The sequence below is a fragment of the Lytechinus pictus genome, chromosome 2 (genome assembly GCF_037042905.1).
Source record: "Lytechinus pictus isolate F3 Inbred chromosome 2, Lp3.0, whole genome shotgun sequence".
Lineage (NCBI taxonomy): Eukaryota > Metazoa > Echinodermata > Echinoidea > Temnopleuroida > Toxopneustidae > Lytechinus > Lytechinus pictus.
Window position 1 is genome coordinate 43,471,131 of NC_087246.1, and position 19,335 is coordinate 43,490,465.

Here is a 19,335-nt window from a genome sequence, read left to right on the forward strand (position 1 = left end):
GATTTTGGTGTGGGCGGAGACATTGTTGCCATGGTAACAAGAGTTTTTGTCGAGACTGGGGGATCCAAACGTCGTCCGTCCGTCCGTCACAAACCTTATGACACATAACTCCACAACCTAAGTCACTTTTCAACCAAACTTGGATGGTAGATGGACTTGGGGGACCTGCATGTTATGCTGTAGTCGGAGGTCACATGGTAAGGTCAAAGGTCATTTTCAGGTCAACGTTAAAGTTTACATGCAAGACTCTCTTATGACACCTAACTCTGCAACCGTAAGTCACTTTTCAACCAAACTTGGATGTCAGATGGACTTGGGGGACCTGCATGTTATGCTGCAGTCAGAGGTTACATGGTAAGGTCAAAGGTCATTTTCAGGTCAACGTTGAAGTTTACATGCAAGACTCTTTCTCCGCAACCGTAAGTCACTTTTCAACCACACTTGGATGGTAGATGGGCTTGGGGGACCTGTATGCTAAGGTCATTGTCGCCATGATAATTGTATTTATTTGTCAAATTTCAGTATGAGCTCTATATATCGCAATGACGGATGACCCGGTGGGTTCGGGGGATACATGTGCTCGGCTGCGCGACCCGCCGAGCATCTCTAGTTTTCATTGGTCTTTCTTTTGCCATTTCGTGACTTTGGATTCTGAAACCAATTGATGTGAGGGGCTATATGAATAAACCAATCTCTTAGTTATTGGCATGTGCTTAGTAAAGATCACTGAAGCTAGGCCGTGTAAAAATATTGTTCATTTTGACTGAGTGAAATTTGTGCAGTGCCCTTGTAAAGTTTGATCAGTTTCTTTTGGAACCCATTTTTTTTTTTTTTTTTGCAATGGTAAACAAAGACCCCCTAGTATATCGATCATCCAGGATGTGTCCTGGTCAGCTGCACGTATGGTCAGCAGCCTCAAAACGATGACAGCCATCTGCAAAGACACGTTCTAATACAAATCAGTGGAGCTTCCAAAAAAGAGAACAAGTCGGGAGAACTTCTTTTAGTGTTGTGTTATAATGTTGCTACCTAGCTACAGGGCCTTGCCTGATATGTCTCCGCATTACAACTTTTCGTGACGTCATATTCTGCATTGAAAATTGATATGCTTATGAATATAAAGTTAATTGGCATAAATGTATACATACAGCATGTAAGTGTGTATATATATATTCTTGAATATTTTCGACAATTATATAACAATACGTGTATTTGATTATGAAAGAAAAAAGAGAGGACTACTATTCCTCGGTGGAATGACACCAGACTCACATGACCCAAAAGTAATGTTGTTTCATGGTCTGTGACGTAATTTCACCACACCCAAAATGGTCGTATGGTGTTAAAAATCTATCACATGAATACTCTAAGCCCGGAGGGGGGTGATTGGTTGAACCGTATCTCCTCCCGGGATCCGCCACGCCCGGGCTCCAAAATCGCACCGCGTGTCGGGCCTGCCACTCTTCACGGACTCGCCGCACTCCCAACCCATCAAGACCTCGCACGGCGAAGTCATCGTCCGTGTTGTAGCCCGACATTCGACCATGACAGACGCGTCACGTGGGTCGTCTCGCTCCGAACGCCGCGTTCTGATTGGTCAACAGCGGCACACAGACTTACTACCATTAATATAGCATTAAAAACCCCGACGTGGTGTAAAAGCGATCTGTGGCGACTTACGTAAGCACAATGTTTTGCGTGTGGAGGGACCCTGGATCGAACCAGCCGAAACGTGTTTTTTTTTTTTTTTTTTTCGGGGGGTGGTGTGGATATATTTTTGCTTTTTCTTTAAATCATATTCCTTCCCCGTTCCTACCCAGCTTTATTCTCTTTTTTACTTTCATGTGAATTTCTATTTAGGCCTGTATTATTAAACCATGGAGCTATTAATAACTATGATTAAATCTTCTTCTTAATCACTTTTCATTTTCAAGTTCTTGATTACACTTATTTGGGCAAGGGTGGGAAGGGAAGTGAGTTAAAGGTCAAGTGCACAAAAAATCTTTGAATTAATAGAGAAATTTCCCTTTTTTAACACAAAACAGTTATATCATACACAAAACAATGGTATGCTAATAGAGTTGATTATGTCACTCACATCACATTCCTTTCTAAATTTTGGTTGCATTTTATTATATCAATTTTAGCAAATATGATATAAAAACTCTTCATCGAATCACAATATGTTACATTCATGGAAACTACGAATGTTAATGGAGGAATTAAAATCCCTCTCAAAATTTGTTAAAGAAAATTAGAAAATTAAAATAAAATATACATGTCATGTACATGTATCAAACAAAAAAATACACAAGAAATTAGAGAGTGTGTGACATAATCGGTTCTGTAATTTGCACATTGACCAAGATGAGCATATAATTGTTTTGTAAAATTAGGCAAATTTCTCAATGTCATGATAGTAATTTTTTTAATTTTGAATCATAGTTCTTATGAAATTTTTGCAATACTTTATTTTTCCTTAAATTCAAATTCATTTTTTGGTGGGGTGGACTTCTCCTTTACTCTTTGCATGGAATGTAGGGAATGCACATATGCAAATCAGTAAATGGACACATGTTCACTTTCCTTTCATCCAGGCCACTCCCTCACATCCACCAGGTTTACAGTCTTATAACAAAAATGATGAATTAATTAGAATACCATCACACCATACATGTATCTCCATGATCACACAACATTCACACAGTGCTTCACAACATATATTTCACTTCTGTTCATACATACAATAATTACTGTGGAAAACAAAAACAAGGTGTAATCACATTCGAATACCGTTTAAAAGGACAAATATATAAAACATGGCGAGTTCTTTGATTTGAATCGTGTGTAGAATTTAAAGTGAACCATGAAATAAGATTTTGGCATTCTGTCACAACTGAAATGCACTTTCGCACCGGGCGATTTTCGCCAATTAATTTTGGCACAATATAATAATTTTATTCCCAAATGTCTAATCAATCCATAACCTGAATTTCAGCCGATCTCGACGCCTTCGTTTGAATTCTCAGTTCGACTTCGCCTTCGCCGTAGTTGCTATATGGACTAAAGTTAGCGATCATAATAATGTGAACCTGCCTCGCGAAGAGTGGGGCAGTTTGCGCCGCGCCGCCTGTGTGTCCGCGCGGCAGGCTCACATCATTATGATCGCTAACTTCAGTCCATATCGCAACTACGGCTTCTTTGTTTTTTCCCCATTGCTTTCATACTTTTTTTCTTTTTCTTTTTATTTTACATTTTTTCATAATAATGTGAACCTGCCTCGCGAAGAGTGGGGCAGTTTGCGCCGCGCCGCCTGTGTGTCCGCGCGGCAGGCTCACATCATTATGATCGCTAACTTCAGTCCATATCGCAACTACGGCTTCTTTGTTTTTTCCCCATTGCTTTCATACTTTTTTACTTTTTCTTTTTATTTTACATTTTTTCCCCCTTTGACTCCTTTCACTTTGTTCTTTCTTTTTTCCCTTTTATTTATCCTTTCTTTACCTTTCGCTTCTTTCTTTTTTTTCCCCTCCTTTCCTTTATACTTCCTAATTATTTTCTTTCTTTAATCCTTTTTTTTTTAGTGATAAAGGGGACAAAAAAATAATAAAAAATAAATAAACTTGCGTCATTTTAAAATGTTTTCTTCCTTCTACATTTTTTGGGACCAATAGAAATAAAAAGCAGTAAAACAAAAATAAATAATAAAATAAAAAGCGGGGGCGATAAAACGAATATCAGCTAATGCAATGAAATATGTTGAACAAGTAAATAAAAGGGTTAATGTAAATCCTCCAAAACCAAATACTTTTTAAACTTCCCTTTTTATAGTTAAAATGAGGGGCAATATTTTTAAACGCTACTTTAACTAAATATCATATTCGTCCAACTTCAATAGCATTTTAATTCTCTTATCTGTATTTCTTTTATTAACCATAATCCTATACTCTTTATCACTTTTTACTTCCTCACTATTACCTTTAATCAATCATATATTTTTCAAAACAAATTACGACTTCAAATAAAAACCTAACTTTCACATTCCTTTCAAACCACAACCTTCTCTTAAAAAATTCAAATGTTTATTTCTTTCCCTATCTTGAATAAACATGTCAATCTACAACAAATTCTATTTAACTTAATCACACCCCCAAAACCCGTGGAATTTCCACGGGCTCTGCTAGTTAATAATAATAATAATCTATTTCATCATCATCCGTTAAAGTACAGTCCACCAGGTTGGTGTATCATCGTACTTGTAGAATTATGCAGGAGTATGTACAGTGCTGTGGAAGATCTATTCTACGTACACATGCGGTAAAAAAAAAAAAAAAAAAAAAAAAAAAAAATCAGGGCAGTCTTAGCGCAATTGGATTTTCTGCACCTCAGCCTTGAAGCTGGCTACTGAAGTGCAGTTAACTGTAATGGCAGGGAGAATATTCCACAGTCTAATGGCATCAGGAATAAAAGTTTTCTGATAAGTAACAGTGCGAGCATGTGAGACGTGTAACCTCATCTGATGACCACGAAGTGAAGTGGAAGTAGTAGCCTGGTTGAAGTACTGTACCTTTGGTACATCAACAATTGTGTTTACCAAGCGATAAACCATCACCACCTTTAACTGGGCTCTTCTCTCTTCAAAGGTGGGCCACCGTAGCTGTCGTAACATATCGGTGACACTACTAGTGCGACGATGGTCTCCCATGGTGAATCTAGCATATCGTCGCTGCACCATCTCCAGCTTCCGGGTGTTGTCCTTGGTGAAGGGGTCCCACACTTCACATCCATATTCCAGGACAGGTCTGAGGAGAGATTTGTAACATAGAATCTTTACGCTTCTTGGGCATGAGTGCAGGTTACGTTGCAAGGAGGCACGTGTAGAGTTGGCCTTCTTGGTGACCATGCTAATATGGTGGTTCCACTTCATGTTCTGATGAATATGAACACCAAGGTATTTTGCAGAGCTGACCTTTTGTAAAGGTTGATCATGAATGGAGTATGTCATGTTTAGTGGATTCCGCTTGTTGGTTACTGAGATAGTTTGACACTTCTGAGGATTGAATTTCATAAGCCAGTCTGACTCCCACTTCTGCAAGGAGTCAAGATCCTCTTGAATTTTGTTGGCATCATCCTGAGATTGGATCTTGCGGTAGAGTAGGCAGTCATCGGCAAACAGTTTGGTTGTTGTCTGAGATGAAATGCAATCAGGCAGATCATTGATGTAGAATAGAAACAGGAGAGGGCCGAGGACACTGCCTTGCGGCACGCCTGACGAGACTGGGATAGTATTTGAGGTACATCCATTGACGACTACTCTTTGAGTTCTGTTGTGGAGGAAGTCTTGAATCCAGCGCAGGGTAGTAAGACGAATGCCGTAGAACTTCAGTTTGTATAGAAGTCGGTGGTGAGGGGCTTTATCAAAAGCCTTCGAAAAATCTAAAAGGATCATGTCGTGCTGTTCGCCTTTGTCAAGTCCTTTGGCAAGGTCATCACAGGTGAAAATGAGTTGGGTGATACAAGAACGTCGCTTACGGAATCCATATTGAGCATCTGTTATAATGTTATTACTATCCAGTTGATCCATAATAGAGCTGCAGAGAACATGTTCTAGGACTTTGCACGAGATAGATGTCAGAGATATGGGTTTGTAGTTCTCTGGAATAATAACCAAGTACCGTAAGACAAAAAAATAATTTTAACAAAAAAATACTACGAATTGTGAGGATTTCCAAAATGTGACCCCCCCCCCATAGCATACACTCTCGGGGATATTTCGTTCAATGTATTGCCGTTGGTGGGCGTATGGGTCTTCCGACTGTTGATTGATAAAATGCATTCGTTTCGTGTGCAATTTTCTTTGCCCAGCGGTTGGTGGATTCATGTGTTGACCAGCCCAATGCTTTTTCTTTCTTCTTTCTGAGAGTGTATGATGTGTGGAGGGAAACAAATATCCATTTATATGTATCCAAGGAAGACAGAAACGTAATCTGGTCATTTGCCTGTGTCGGGGTATAATTATGTGCAATCATTTAAATTTATGTAATGCCCTGGAAGTCACATGTCGTTTTTCTTTCTCTTTCTCTCTCACACCCCCCCCCCCCCTCTCTCTCCCACCAGCCCTCACCCTCTCACTCTCTCTCCTCTCTCTTTTACTCTCCCCCTTTCTCATTCCTTCTCTTCTATTTTTTATTTCACCTTTGTATGTACCATCTCTCCCTTCTTTTATTTCTACCTCTCTTTTCTCAACTGCTTTAGTTCCCGTTTTTCTTCTACATACTGTACTTCTATATAATAATTTCATGCTTGTTTTAATACTTTGATTCGGGGTAATTATAGTAATGTATTGTATACGCTATTATGTTAATATAATCTATGTTATTTATGTATGTCCTGCTTGTTCTGTTACTCAGATATGTCCTGGGCGTTCCTTTCTTCTATGTTTGTATATATTTTATTCCTTTGTTTGAACGATTTGAATGTTAATAAAGTGATGAATTACTACAACACGGGAGCAACATTTGCCATTCTCCAGTCATCTGGGATAATGCCTTGATGGATAGATGCTTTAAAGAGTATCGTAAGCGCTGGGGTAATCTCATTAGCAGGTGTTTTCAGTAATCTGGCAGAAATTCCATCTGGGCCTGTTGCTTTATGAGGATCAAGTCCGGATAGCAGCTTATTGACACCAGTTGCAGAAATGTCAATTTCACACATGGATGGATGAGGACTATCACCTTTATCAGGGATGTTGGTGAGACACTCATCCTTCGTAAAGACTGATGCAAACTGTTGATTCACAGTGTTTGACTTCGAGGTGCAGTCAGATTGGATGATTCCATTTGATGACTTCAACGGAGCAACACCAGCTGTATCACACTTCTTACTCTTGATAAATGACCAGAATCGCTTTGGGTTGCTCTTCGAGTCAGGAGATATGATATTCCTGATGTAGTCATTATATGCCTGTTTACATGCAGATCTTGACTCTTTCTTTAGGGCTCTGTATTTCTCGAAATCTTCCTCGGTACCTGTTTGGCTCCTTGCCCTTGCATACTGGCGCTTCTTTCTTCTTGACAAGCGCTTCACTTTAGTATTTATGTTGATCTTGGATATCAAGAAGATTAGGTTTTATGGACAACCACATATCAGAGATAGAGCTGTCAGAGTTAAATCTGGATGTTAAGGACTGGCTGAAGGATATGCATTTCTCTTTCATCTGACGGACTTCTGCTCGTTTCCAGAGGTAAATCTTTCGCTTAACAGGTTTAGTCCGTTGAGGTGTGATGCGGGAATAGACCATTACAATATCATGGTCACCTAGACCAGGGAGTGGTTTGCATTCAGATACCAAGGAAGGCCGAATAGTCGTGAAAAGATCGAGTATGTTCTCATTCCTTGTTGTAAAATCAACCATCTGTTAGAGGTTACAACTATGAATCATTTCAATGAAGCGTCCACTCAGCCGTGCAGGGGTCCGTTGACTGTCTGAAGTTAGGGTTTCCCAGTCAATTCCTGGTAATTTAAGATCTCCACCGATCCAAATGATAGAGAGAGCAAACTGCTTCTAAGTACGAAGTATCACTGGAAGGAGGTCGATACAGGGCACTAATCACAAGAGATTTGCGTCCACTCAGTGATACTTTAATGAAGACATTCTCACATTGGACATCACTAGAAAGTTGTTGAAATGAAAAGCTGTCCTTTATCGCAATGAGAACACCACCACCAGGCCTGTCTTGACGGTCCCTTCTGATGACATTGTATCCCACTGGAAATATTTCAGAACTGTGCATTTCTGGTTTTAACCATGTCTCCGTTCCAATTATGATGTCAATAATAGACACATAACACCTACAGGTCTGTATGCGTGAAGAAAGCGGAAGATGATGTTATAATTGTAGATTTAAGAATTAATCATTAAATATACGTAATTATAAACATCCAAGAATATTAAAAAATAGATTTAACTTAACTTAGTTACACATTCTGAAAGAGGTGGGTTTTTAATTGTACTTGGAATTGCTCAAGCTGGGTAGTATTTTGTAAAGTCGGTGGGAGAGAATTCCATTGTGTTGGTGCAGCTTTCTGGAAAGCCCGATCTCCTTATGATTTGGTCTTGACAGTAATTTCAGAGAGAAGATTTTGTGAACCAGAACAGAGATTACGCCTGGGTTTATGAACTTTAACAAGTTCTTTAAGATAAGCAGGGGCAATACCATGTATACATTTGAATGTTAATATGAGAAGTTTATATTTTGTCCTTTATCGAATGGGTAGCCAATGAAGGTCAGATAAGATAGGGGTGATGTGTTCAAACTTTCCTTTTTGAGTTATAAGTCTTGCAGCAGAATTTTTGATATGTTGTAATTTGTCAAGAAGTGATTCCTGTATTCCAAATAGCAAACTATTATTATATAAGTAACTTAAGATGAAGGCATGTACCAACTTTTCTGTTTTCCTATCAAGATATTTTCTAATTTTTCAATATTTTTGTAGCCAAATTGCTGCAGCCCTACAAATATTGTTAACATGGGACTTCATTCCTAATTCATTCTCGATGATTAACCCTAGATCCCACGCCTTGGAGACAGACTGAATGATAAAACCAGTGACATTTAGAGTTGAAACATTATTTGAGTCTCTGTGACGAGATGTTATATGCAAGATCTCAGTTATAATTACAAATAACAAATCTAAGTTTAAAATCAAAGAAATTAGTTTGGTCACTACATGACAAATAACACATTTTGACAAATATGTTCAGATGCTCACAAAAATTTATAGCATCCAGCACTGTTTCCAAAAACTCTGAAGAATTTCAAGTAAAAATCTGAATTTCCTTCACATAAAGATTTGTCATTCTTCTTCAAGCTACACTGCCTCCTTCAATCTTGAAGATTCTTGCAGTATTGTAGTACCGGGGACCGGCAGGTGCAATACACCGGGTGAACACCCTACTCTTTAATGAATAGTGTATTGGTTTTAACGTGCATAGGTTGTGACTCCTATACACGGGACCAACATTTGCGTCCTTTCCGATGGACGGAATGTTTTCCAACTGCATTCACACCCGCACTGAACACAGCGGTGAGGCACGCTAACACACAACGCAAGCATCAGTTTCTTGTTAGACGTCTTCCGGCATGCTGCGGGACTCAAACCCACGCACGTTGAGATCTACGATCTTATCCGGAACAGGCGCTCTAACCGACTGAGTTACACTGCCTTTGCTTCCCCTGCAGCTCCGCGCTCTCCTGCGTGCCACGGGCGTTGATCTGATGCTTCCTTCTTTCTTTATATTTCCTTATAATTCTTTTAATTCATTGACTTTACGCTTTTCGCTTCGTCTTGAATTGAATTTGAATTTATTCACCTTTCCACAGATAGGTTCTGCTGGACTGTGAGGAGCGTCCTACCTTCCGTCTTAATCTTGTTTCAACTCTGTTGTTCTTGTTTTCGAGTTGGTTGATTGATTCCTTTGTTTCAATCAATCCCTTTGTTACTATTGTTCTTGTGAATTAATTATTTTTAATTAAAAAGAAAATTTCTTAGACCTTGTCTTAAAAAAAAATTTCTTCGCAAGAATTTTTTTTTCCGGTCTTCCTTTTCAGGAAAGTAAGTTTTTTACTTCTTTCTTTTTCAGGTCAGCTGCCGGTCTCCGGATACTTCCTTTTTTTTCGACTTCTTGTCAAAAAAATTATTTTTTTCTTAGCTGATCCTGTTCTTCGTCTTGGACTTAGAAAATTTTTTGAACAAACTTCAACACACACACAAAAAAAAACTCGTTTTTTCTTTTAGGTGCTCCCTTCTTTTCCTTTCAGGAATTTAGCAAGAGCGTCTCTCCTTGTGTTTTCTTAACGGACAAAAAAAAAGAATAATACATAATAATTTTCGTAATTATTATTGTTTCTTTTCTTGTGATAGTACCTTTCTTGTACTTATCCTCTCAGAGATATTAAATTAATTTAATTCTCTTCAGTTTGTTTTGATCTCTTAATTTGTTTGAAGTCTTTTGACTTCAGGGTTCTGTTTTTTTTTACCCCTTTACCCCCAATTTTCTCTGTTTCTTTCTACTCGCTACTAGATTCAGATTCTATGTCAGCATGAGCCTCGCGGATTCTTCCTTAGACGAGCTCAACATGGCCGCTGAAGAGGTGCCTAACACTGGAGTAGTGTTTCCTATCAGTGCTAATGTAGAAAATAACAGAGAGACCCCTCGTGGGCTCCAACAAGGGTGGAACCGTGGATCCAAGTCCACGTGCCCATGGGGGTGCAACCGTGGAAGCGCGTCCACATGCCCCACAGAAAAAGGGTGGAACCGTGGAACTGCGACCAAGTGCCCGAAAAGTGATAGCCAAGGTATCCGCGTCGGAACCTGAACCTATTTTGGGGAGCATCGTACTAGCTCAGAAAACTTTGACTCCTCCAGGGCTGTCAGACCCACCGGCTATCGGGTCACCTCAAGACCAGGGGGAGAGCACGGGTCTCTCTTCCCGGCAACGTCTAGGCTTGATGCCGTGTCAGACTCAAGGGAGCATCAGCAAAGGGCTACCAGCCCCTAGTCACAAGAGACTTTGTAGTCAGATTCGGCGGACCTTTCTTCTCGGTAGGTAAGCCCCCCGGGGAGAGCTAGGTTGAAGAAATCAGGGCCCGCCCTGTCTCTTGCTCCTTCTTCTGCTCCGCTGTCGGAGCCGCCAAAGAAGAAGAAGAAGAAATCCTCGGCCGTAAGCCCGGCACCTCAGGGCGGTCCGTTTTCACGGGCTCCTGCTTCTCTCGGGGCTCCGCCCGGAGAGGAGACGTGGGTCGATTCCCCCCCTCGGGTGGCGGAACAGGCTTTATCGCAGGATGATTTCATCCCTGATCCTCTGGGTAGCCTGGCTCCTCAGCCCTCTGTCAGCACGGCCCAGGACGCCATAGAAATCTCAAAGATACCTCCCACATATCTACCCCGCCAACGAGCAGGTAGAGGGAGAAATGGATTCCTTGTTTTTCTCGCAGCCACGCAAGACCCCTCAGGATATTCCTTTAACCAAGGATTTCAGGCTGCGTACGAGAGGGCGGCCTCACAGGTCAGCAAGCCTTCCCTGGATGTGTTCTCCCTTCACTGGGGGGGTCGGAGGTGCTATGCGTTTCCTCTCTCCCTGGTGATGATGCTCTCCTTTCTGACACTAGGCCGAGAGCCCATGATACTAGAAGTATCGCTACTTCTTGGGTTGTTTTCAATGGAGACATCTTAGGAGCCGCCTTTTGGCATTCTTCCAATTCCTTCACTTCCTTTTATCTAAAGGACATTCCTTCGGGAGAGACCTTGTTTGCCTCCTCTGCCTTTAAGGCAGCGTCCTCCGTGTCTTAATCTCCCTAAATTTTGCGCCCTTATTTTTCAAGACATGCCTCCTTTCACGTTGAATCCGTGTTGGTCTAGCAAATCAAATGAATATATCCCAGTTATTGACAGTAAATTATGAAAATACTTACCATGATTTTCTTATTTACGAAATAACTGGATATATTCATTTGAACCCTCCCACCTGCGTGGCAACATGTCTTGCGTTCAGGCTCATGAGAGGAAATGGACGCCAATTTGCGCGATGATCTTGGGATAGTGCGTTCATAGGGAGATGCAGTGCGCGCGCAGGAAAATCGTAATGAACTAGCAAACCAAATGAATATATATAGTTATTGCGTAAATAAGAAAATCATGGTAAATATTTTCACAATTTCTAGAAAATTAATAAAATTAAAATGTGCATAAAATGCACAAGCTACTCAAATACAATTTTTGTCTCACCTGCATAGCAGAGTGAGTCTATAAGCGCCGCTTTTCGGACGGCGGCGTCAACATCAGTTTGCTCGATTCCCACACCTTCGTTATTGTCAGGAAGCAAATTGTCGCGTTTGGGTCTGTGGAGTCCTTCTGGCTCCCCTCTCAGACTTTCCTTCTTTTCTGAAGATAAAGTTTGGTGTCCTTTCTGGGCTTTGAAATGCTGTCTCAATTAGACAGAGTGTGTTCGTAATTCTTCCGATGCAAGGCCGAAGGCCCACGATACTAGGAGTATCGGGTCGTCGTGGGCCCTTTTCCAAGGTATTCCACCTGACGATTTTTTGAGGGCCGCTTTTTGGTGTTCTGCCAACTCTTCATGTCTTTCCTTTTGAATGACACTCCATCTGAGGAGGTGAAATTTTCCTCCTCAGCCCTGAAGACAGCGGACTCCATGTCTTAATCTCCGTAGTTCTTTGCGTTCTTACTTTTTGCTTTAGACATGCCTCGTCTAGCATAAATCAAGTAGATGTTTCCTAGTTATTGAAGTAAATCTTTAAGAATACCCGATTTTCTTATTTACAAGATAACTGGATACATCTAATTGAGTCCCTCCCACAGGCCCCTCACCTTTCGGGGCAACATGTCTCAATGTCACAGGCTTAATTTGAGGAAGATGGATGTCAGAGTACATTGATCTCTGTAGTAAGACGCACAGGGAGATGGCGCTATCGCGCAATAAATTTTATGTCTATTGTTTCGGTGTGCGAGTTGATTAGCATAAACTAGCATAAATCAAGTAGATGTATCCAATTATCTTGCCAAAAAAAGAAATTCAAGTAAGTAGTTTCATGTATTTTCAAGTGAGAACAAAAAAAACAGTATCCTTGAAAATGTAATCAGCACAACAAGATTCAGATCAAAGAGCTAAAGGCTAGTTTTCATCTTTGTTGAAAAAATACATGTAGCTATAAATGTACGTGCAATGGCATAATGATAAATGATAAAATGAACAATAAAGTATTAGTTCTATTTAGTACATTGCTCTGCTGACTGGATTTAATTATGTTGCAGTGAAATAAAATATACTCCATTAAGTTGTATTTCAGATGAAAATTCAACTTAAAACAGTAAGTCCTTTCAAACATTATATGTATCAAAAAAATTATCACTGATGTAAAATTATGGATAGATACTAGTCCAAGAAATAATTAAAAATACAAATTTACATGTTTTAACTCATGTTTCTTTTTATTGTTTTGTTAGGAGCTCTATCACCAGTCATATAATCTGATTGCAGTGATGTTTGCCTCCATACCAAACTTCAAGGAGTTTTACACCGAGACTGATGTCAATAATGAGGGTCTAGAGTGTCTGAGACTACTCAATGAAATCATTGCAGACTTTGATGAGGTGTGTTCTCATTGTATCTTCAAAGAAAGATCTTTGCAGCTCTTTTAATGAAGGCTCAGTTTTCACAGTTTGTGTTGGAAAAATAATTATGTTATTGACACCTCTGTTTACATTGCTCTTGCTCAGCTTGATTCCCCCTGTTTTCATCAAATTAGACATTCATACTTAAAATTGTATTCTTATTTCATTTATTCTTGCATATCATGCTTTATTCTTTCATCCCATATTAAACAATATTTCATTAAATGCTTTGAGATTTGTGTTAGCCAATTATTTGTAGAGTGCTATTTTTTATTAATGTGACATATCGTGGCTGGGCTGACAAAACCTCATATCTCAAAATTAAAACATTTTGAGGGCAGCTTCGAAAAGGCTGCATTTAGAAATATAGCTATGGTGGTCTCATATTGTCTGGAAAACTCTTTTGAGGCAAATTTAGGTAGCTACCCATGTTTAACTCTAAAATCTAGCTTATTCTGAGCTGTCATCAGAATATTAAAGTTTTGAGACACAAGGTTTTATCAGCCCAGCCACAATATGAATTTTCTATTTTTAGTGAATATTTTATACGAAGCAAAAAAAACATCTTAAACATGCAATTTTGTAATTGTTAGACATCTGAAATTATCACTCATAAACCCAGTAAAGAAAATGTCAATACTGAATATATTATTCTTACAGTATTCATTCAAAACAATTATTTTTCTAAATCCGTCACAATATGTAATTTCAATATATGAGAGCACTACTTTACGGCAATAACAAGGACACATCTACTCTACACTACTCACATTGTGTTTGATGTGAACTTGACTTATTAATATAATCAGGCTGTTTGACCACCCAATAATTAAGCTATAAGATAGAATTGTAGATTTCAATCAAACTGAATTTATTATGATATAAAATTTTGCCAACATTGAGGCTCACAAGCTGTCAAAACATAAACATCAGCAAATGAGTATCAACGAGTTGTGGAATAATCTGTTTCAGTTCATTTTAGAATGATCTGAATAATCTGCAATTCCTATCCCAAAAAAGAACATAGTTCTGTGTTTATAAGAACAATTTATAAAGTAATTACTTGACTGATTTTTATGCTCCCGCAGACGAAGTCCGGAGGGGGCATTAAGCACTGCCCCTGTCCGTTCGTCCGTCCCCCCACTTGGTTTCTGCGCAATAACTCGAAAATTATTCAATGGATTTTTAAAAAATTTGGTGTGTAGGTAGATGACACCAAAATACAGACTAAATTTGAATTCGGAGTGCGCAGGTCAAAGGTCACAGCTCATTAAATATGCGAGTTGGTTTCCGCGCAATAACTCGAAACTATTTAATGGATTTTTAAAAATGTTGGTGTGTAGGTAGATGACACCAAAAATTACAGGCTAAGATCAAATTCGGAGTCCGCAGGTCAAAGGTCACAGCTCATTAAATATGGGAGTTGGTTTCCGCATGACAACTTATGAAATATTCTGAAGTCCCTCCCACCAGCTCCTCGCCTTGTGCAGCAACATGTCTCAGCTTTACGAGAGCTCGCAACGAGAATGCATGTTGCAACTGATTGCGTTGTGTTGAACGGAAGTGCGTATGATGGCGCTATTGTGCAAATATTTGTGTACTAATTATTTAGAAAGCATATTATCTGACAATAATATATCATATCAATTAGATGTATCCAGTTAGCTCATAAATAAGAAAATCAGGTATTTTCATGACATACATGTACATGTATGTACATTATACACTCTAAAATATATTGGGTAAAAATGCTCCATGAGGGTAATTATCTGTCCAACCAACATTGGGCATTTCTTTTGTGCATTTTTATTTCTCCAGTGTGATGAAATTTTTGCCCATTCTAAAGTAATTGCTGCTTATTTTTGTCTCGCCTGCATAGCTGAGCGAGGCTATAGGCGCCGCTTGTCCGACGGCAGCGGCGATGGCGTCGTCAACATTGAAATCTTAACCAAGGTTAAGTTTTTGAAATGTCATCATAACTTAGAAAGTATATGTACCTAGTTCATGAAGCTTGGACATAAGGGTAATCAAGTATTACTGAACATCCTGCTTGAGTTTCGGGTCACATGACCATGGTCAAAGGTCATTTAGGGTCAATGAACTTAGACCATGTTGGGGGAATCAATATTGAAATCTTAACCAAGGTTAAGTTTTTGAAATGTCATCATAACTTAGAAAATATATGGACCTAGTTCATGAAACTTATACATAAGGGTAATAGTGTATCGCTGAAGATCCTGCCTGAGTTTCAGGTCACATGACCAAGGTCAAAGGTCTTTTAGAGTCAAAGATATTTTAAGCTTTGTCCTGGAGAGTGAAGCCAAATTATTGAAAGCAATGTGAAATTGGTCATTCTATCTACTATGGGGAGTTTAAAATGGCCATTTTAAGACAGGGTATGGAGTCAGTAGTTACTACTTTGACTGGTTACTGGGACATATATATAGGATGTAACATTAATACACCTGTAAACTTCTTATTTGCTGTTATAGTATGTCTATGAGAACTACAATCCACATATACAATTTGGCTCCACTGATATTATTTTTTTCTCGCCTGCGAAGCGGAGTGAGACTCCCGGCGCCGCTTTTCCGATGACTGTGGCGGCGTCAACATCAAATCTTAACCAAAGATTAAGTTTTTGAAATGACAGCATAACTTAGAAAGTATATGGACCTAGTTCATGAAACTTAAACATCAGGATAATCAAGTATTACTGAACATCCTTTTTGAGTTTCAGGTCAGATGACTAACGTCAAAGATCATTTAGGGTCAATGAACTCAGACCATGTTGGGGGAGTCAATTTCGAAATCATAACCTAAGGTTAAGTTTTTGAAATGTCATAACTTAGAAAGTATATGGACCTAGTTCATGCAACTTGGCCATAAGAGTAATCAAATATTACTGAACATCCTGCCCGAGTGTCTGGTAGATGACCAAGGTCAAAGGTCATTTAAGGTCAATGAACTTTTGCCATGTTGGGGGTATTTGGTGTATTACCATCATAACTTTAAAAGTTTATGGATCTGATTCATGAAACTTGGACATAAGAGTAATCAAGTATTATGAACATCCTGTGTGAGTTTCTGGTCACATGATGAAGGTCAAAGGTCATTGGCCATTTGTAGGGGTATTTGTAGAGGCCCTGGCTGCTGCTTCCCGAGCGAAGCGAGGGATTTCCTTATTCGCGAAGCGAATTAGGCCTGGCGAGCGCAGCGAGCTAGGGCCTCTTGACATCTGAGCTGAATTATATATTCATTAGGAACTTCTTCCTACTGAATATACATGAGTCATGAATTTTACCGGTCACCTAGTAAACCAATGAATGTCAAGCTGTTTCGTCTGGGGTTCGGAATACTAGTAGTCCACTATTCTGCAGGGGATTCATTTAATTGCGGGACACTAAAAGGGATATAACCAGCAAAATGCTACAAGTAGTGGTAATACTGCTACTATTAGTACCAGCCGTAACAGACCCATCATCGACCCAAACATCCCGGGAGATCGGCCTGGTCAGACTCGAGTCAAGGGGAAACACCAACTGAACAATTCGACTCCCTCACTGCACCGCGGAGATCGATAATCGACACATGGTGGAATCGCATGAAAGATTACATTTTTTCCATATCCTGTGGGTAGATTTACAATAACATCTCATCCTTTCAGTGCAGATTTAATTTCATCGACTTGCAAATCCTTAAATCTTTCAATATTCAACATTTCAGAGGCATATTCAATGCTCTTTGATATTTCGTCGTCACTCTTCGCCGAGAATCCACGGGTCGCCATTCAAAATTAGCTCATGAATATTCAATATGACGTCATAGCAGCCCGCGCTCTCATTGGATGATTTTCACCGACCAGTTTTTGGTCGGAATATTGGTAAAAGCAATAAAAAAACAAGAAAGTCTGTGAAATTCGGCTCAGATGTCAAGAGGCCCTGGCTAGCTGTGCTGTGCTTCGCTATATCCCTCGCTTCGCTCGGGAAGCAGCCGCCAGGGCCTCGACAAGAGGCTAGGGTATTTGTTGAATTACTATCATACATGTAACTCTGAAAATGTATTGGTCTAGTTCATAAAACTTGGACATAAGAGTAATCAAGTATCACTAAACATACTGTGCGAGTTTCATGTCACATGACCGAGGTCAAAGGTCATTAAGGTCAATGAACTTTGGCCATGTTGGAGGTAATCATTGAATTGCTGTCATGACTTTCAAAGATTATGGATATAGTTTATGAATTGTGGACATAGGGGTAATCAAGTATGCCTGACAAGTCTTAGGTCACATGATCAAGTTCAAATGTCATTTAGGGTCAATGAACGTAGTATTGTATCATTAAATGAATGGTGTTTAAAATTGTGAATACTTATTTTATAGTAGTTTTCAAAGTCAGCACTGCTGCTATATTGAATCGCGTAATGCAGGTGATACTGCCAGAGGCGCTCCACTTGTTCATTTTATTAATATATTGGTAGTCTTTATTCTATTTCAGCTCCTATCAAAGCCTAAATATAGCTGTGTTGAGAAAATCAAGACCATTGGTAGTACATATATGTCTGCGGCTGGTCTGAAACAGCCAGAATCAGGAGTCAGTACCAAACAGTCTCTGTACTATGTAGGAGTCCTTACTGAGTTTGCTATGGCTTTACAGGATAAACTAGAACAACTCAACAAACAGGCTTTTAATGACTTCAAACTCAGGATAGGTAAGAACTTACAGGGTTGTATGTTTGATGATGATTATAATGATGGTGGTGGTGATGATGATGATGATGCTAACTATGAAATTAGGAGATCCAATGTAAATATTTGTTATTTCAGGGTAAAATATAATTTCCAAGTGTCAAAGATTCATGTGTTTTAGCAATTGAAATGTCAGCATTCAACTTAATTATAGCTAAAGAAATAAGTCATTTGAAATGAAGATAGTGGGATATAATGTATTTAAGTTTGAAAAATACAATGGATCCATATTTTGAATTAAGTATCATATGTTGTAATAAGTATCATATTATTAACAAATTATAATTCTCATCTAGGAGAAAGGATATTATTTTCCAATTAATAATTTTCACCCAGGTATTAACCATGGTCCTGTTGTGGCTGGTGTGATTGGAGCAAGAAAACCCCAGTATGATATCTGGGGAAATACTGTCAATGTGGCAAGTAGAATGGATACCACTGGAATGATTGGTGAAATACAGGTACAGTAATTGTTCAATTTCAATTTGATTCAAGATATTTATATTTTAAATTATTGTGGATATGAATTTCAAAATGCATTTTTACCAAATATTTTCTGTGTATTGATATTGTAATGTAGTTTAACCCTAATTAGACTGGGGCTGATTCAGCCTCCCCCCAACATTTTTTGTGATAAATCCGCTGCGTGACATTTTTTGACCCGCTGACATCTGCTCCGCCGACAATTTCTCCGGACAATTGCTCCGCCGACATTTGCTCCGTCAACACTTGCTCCGCCAATATTTGCTCAGCCGACATCTGCTCCGCCGACATCTGCTCCGCTGAAAATTGCTCCGCCGACATCTGCTCCGCCGACATCTGCTCCGTCAATATTTGCTCCGCCGACATCTGCTCCGCCGTAAATTGCTCCGATAATGTGACAATTATTTATTTATTTGCACTTTCATGCACATAACAATTGTAGCACAGACTGAAGGCGTCAATTTACAAATTTGTATATTATAATTTGCATGATATATTACATGACATACACAGGGGCCGTTGAATGGTTTTCAAAGTGGGGGGCTGACCATGTTAAAAATCACAATCATATGGTCATTTTTGTCTCACCTGCATAGCAGAGTGAGACTATAGGCGCCGCTTTTCCGACGGCGACGGCGACGGCGGCGGCGGCGTCAACACCAAATCTTAACCTGAGGTTAAGTTTTTGAAATGACAGCATAACTTAGAAAGTATATGGACCTAGTTCATGAAACTTGGCCATAAGGTTAATCAAGTATTACTAAACATCCTGCCTGAGTTTCATGTCACATGACCAAGGTCAAAGGTCATTTAGGGTCAATGAACTTAGACCATGTTGGGGGAATCAACATCAAAATCTTAACCTAAGGTTAAGTTTTTGAAATGTCATCATAACTTAGAAAATATATGGACC

General features: G+C 39.3%; 1 protein-coding gene across 1 annotated transcript; it reads left to right on the forward strand.

Moving 5' to 3' along the window:
• Positions 1–5,871: 5,871 nt before the first annotated feature.
• On the forward strand, positions 5,872–18,409 carry LOC129271617 (adenylate cyclase type 2-like). Its single transcript, XM_054908922.2, has 3 exons — positions 5,872–13,171; positions 17,689–17,902; positions 18,276–18,409. Exons 1-3 carry the CDS (start codon positions 13,061–13,063, stop codon positions 18,407–18,409), a joined length of 459 nt encoding a protein of 152 aa, XP_054764897.1. The 5' UTR covers positions 5,872–13,060.
• Positions 18,410–19,335: the final 926 nt, after the last annotated feature.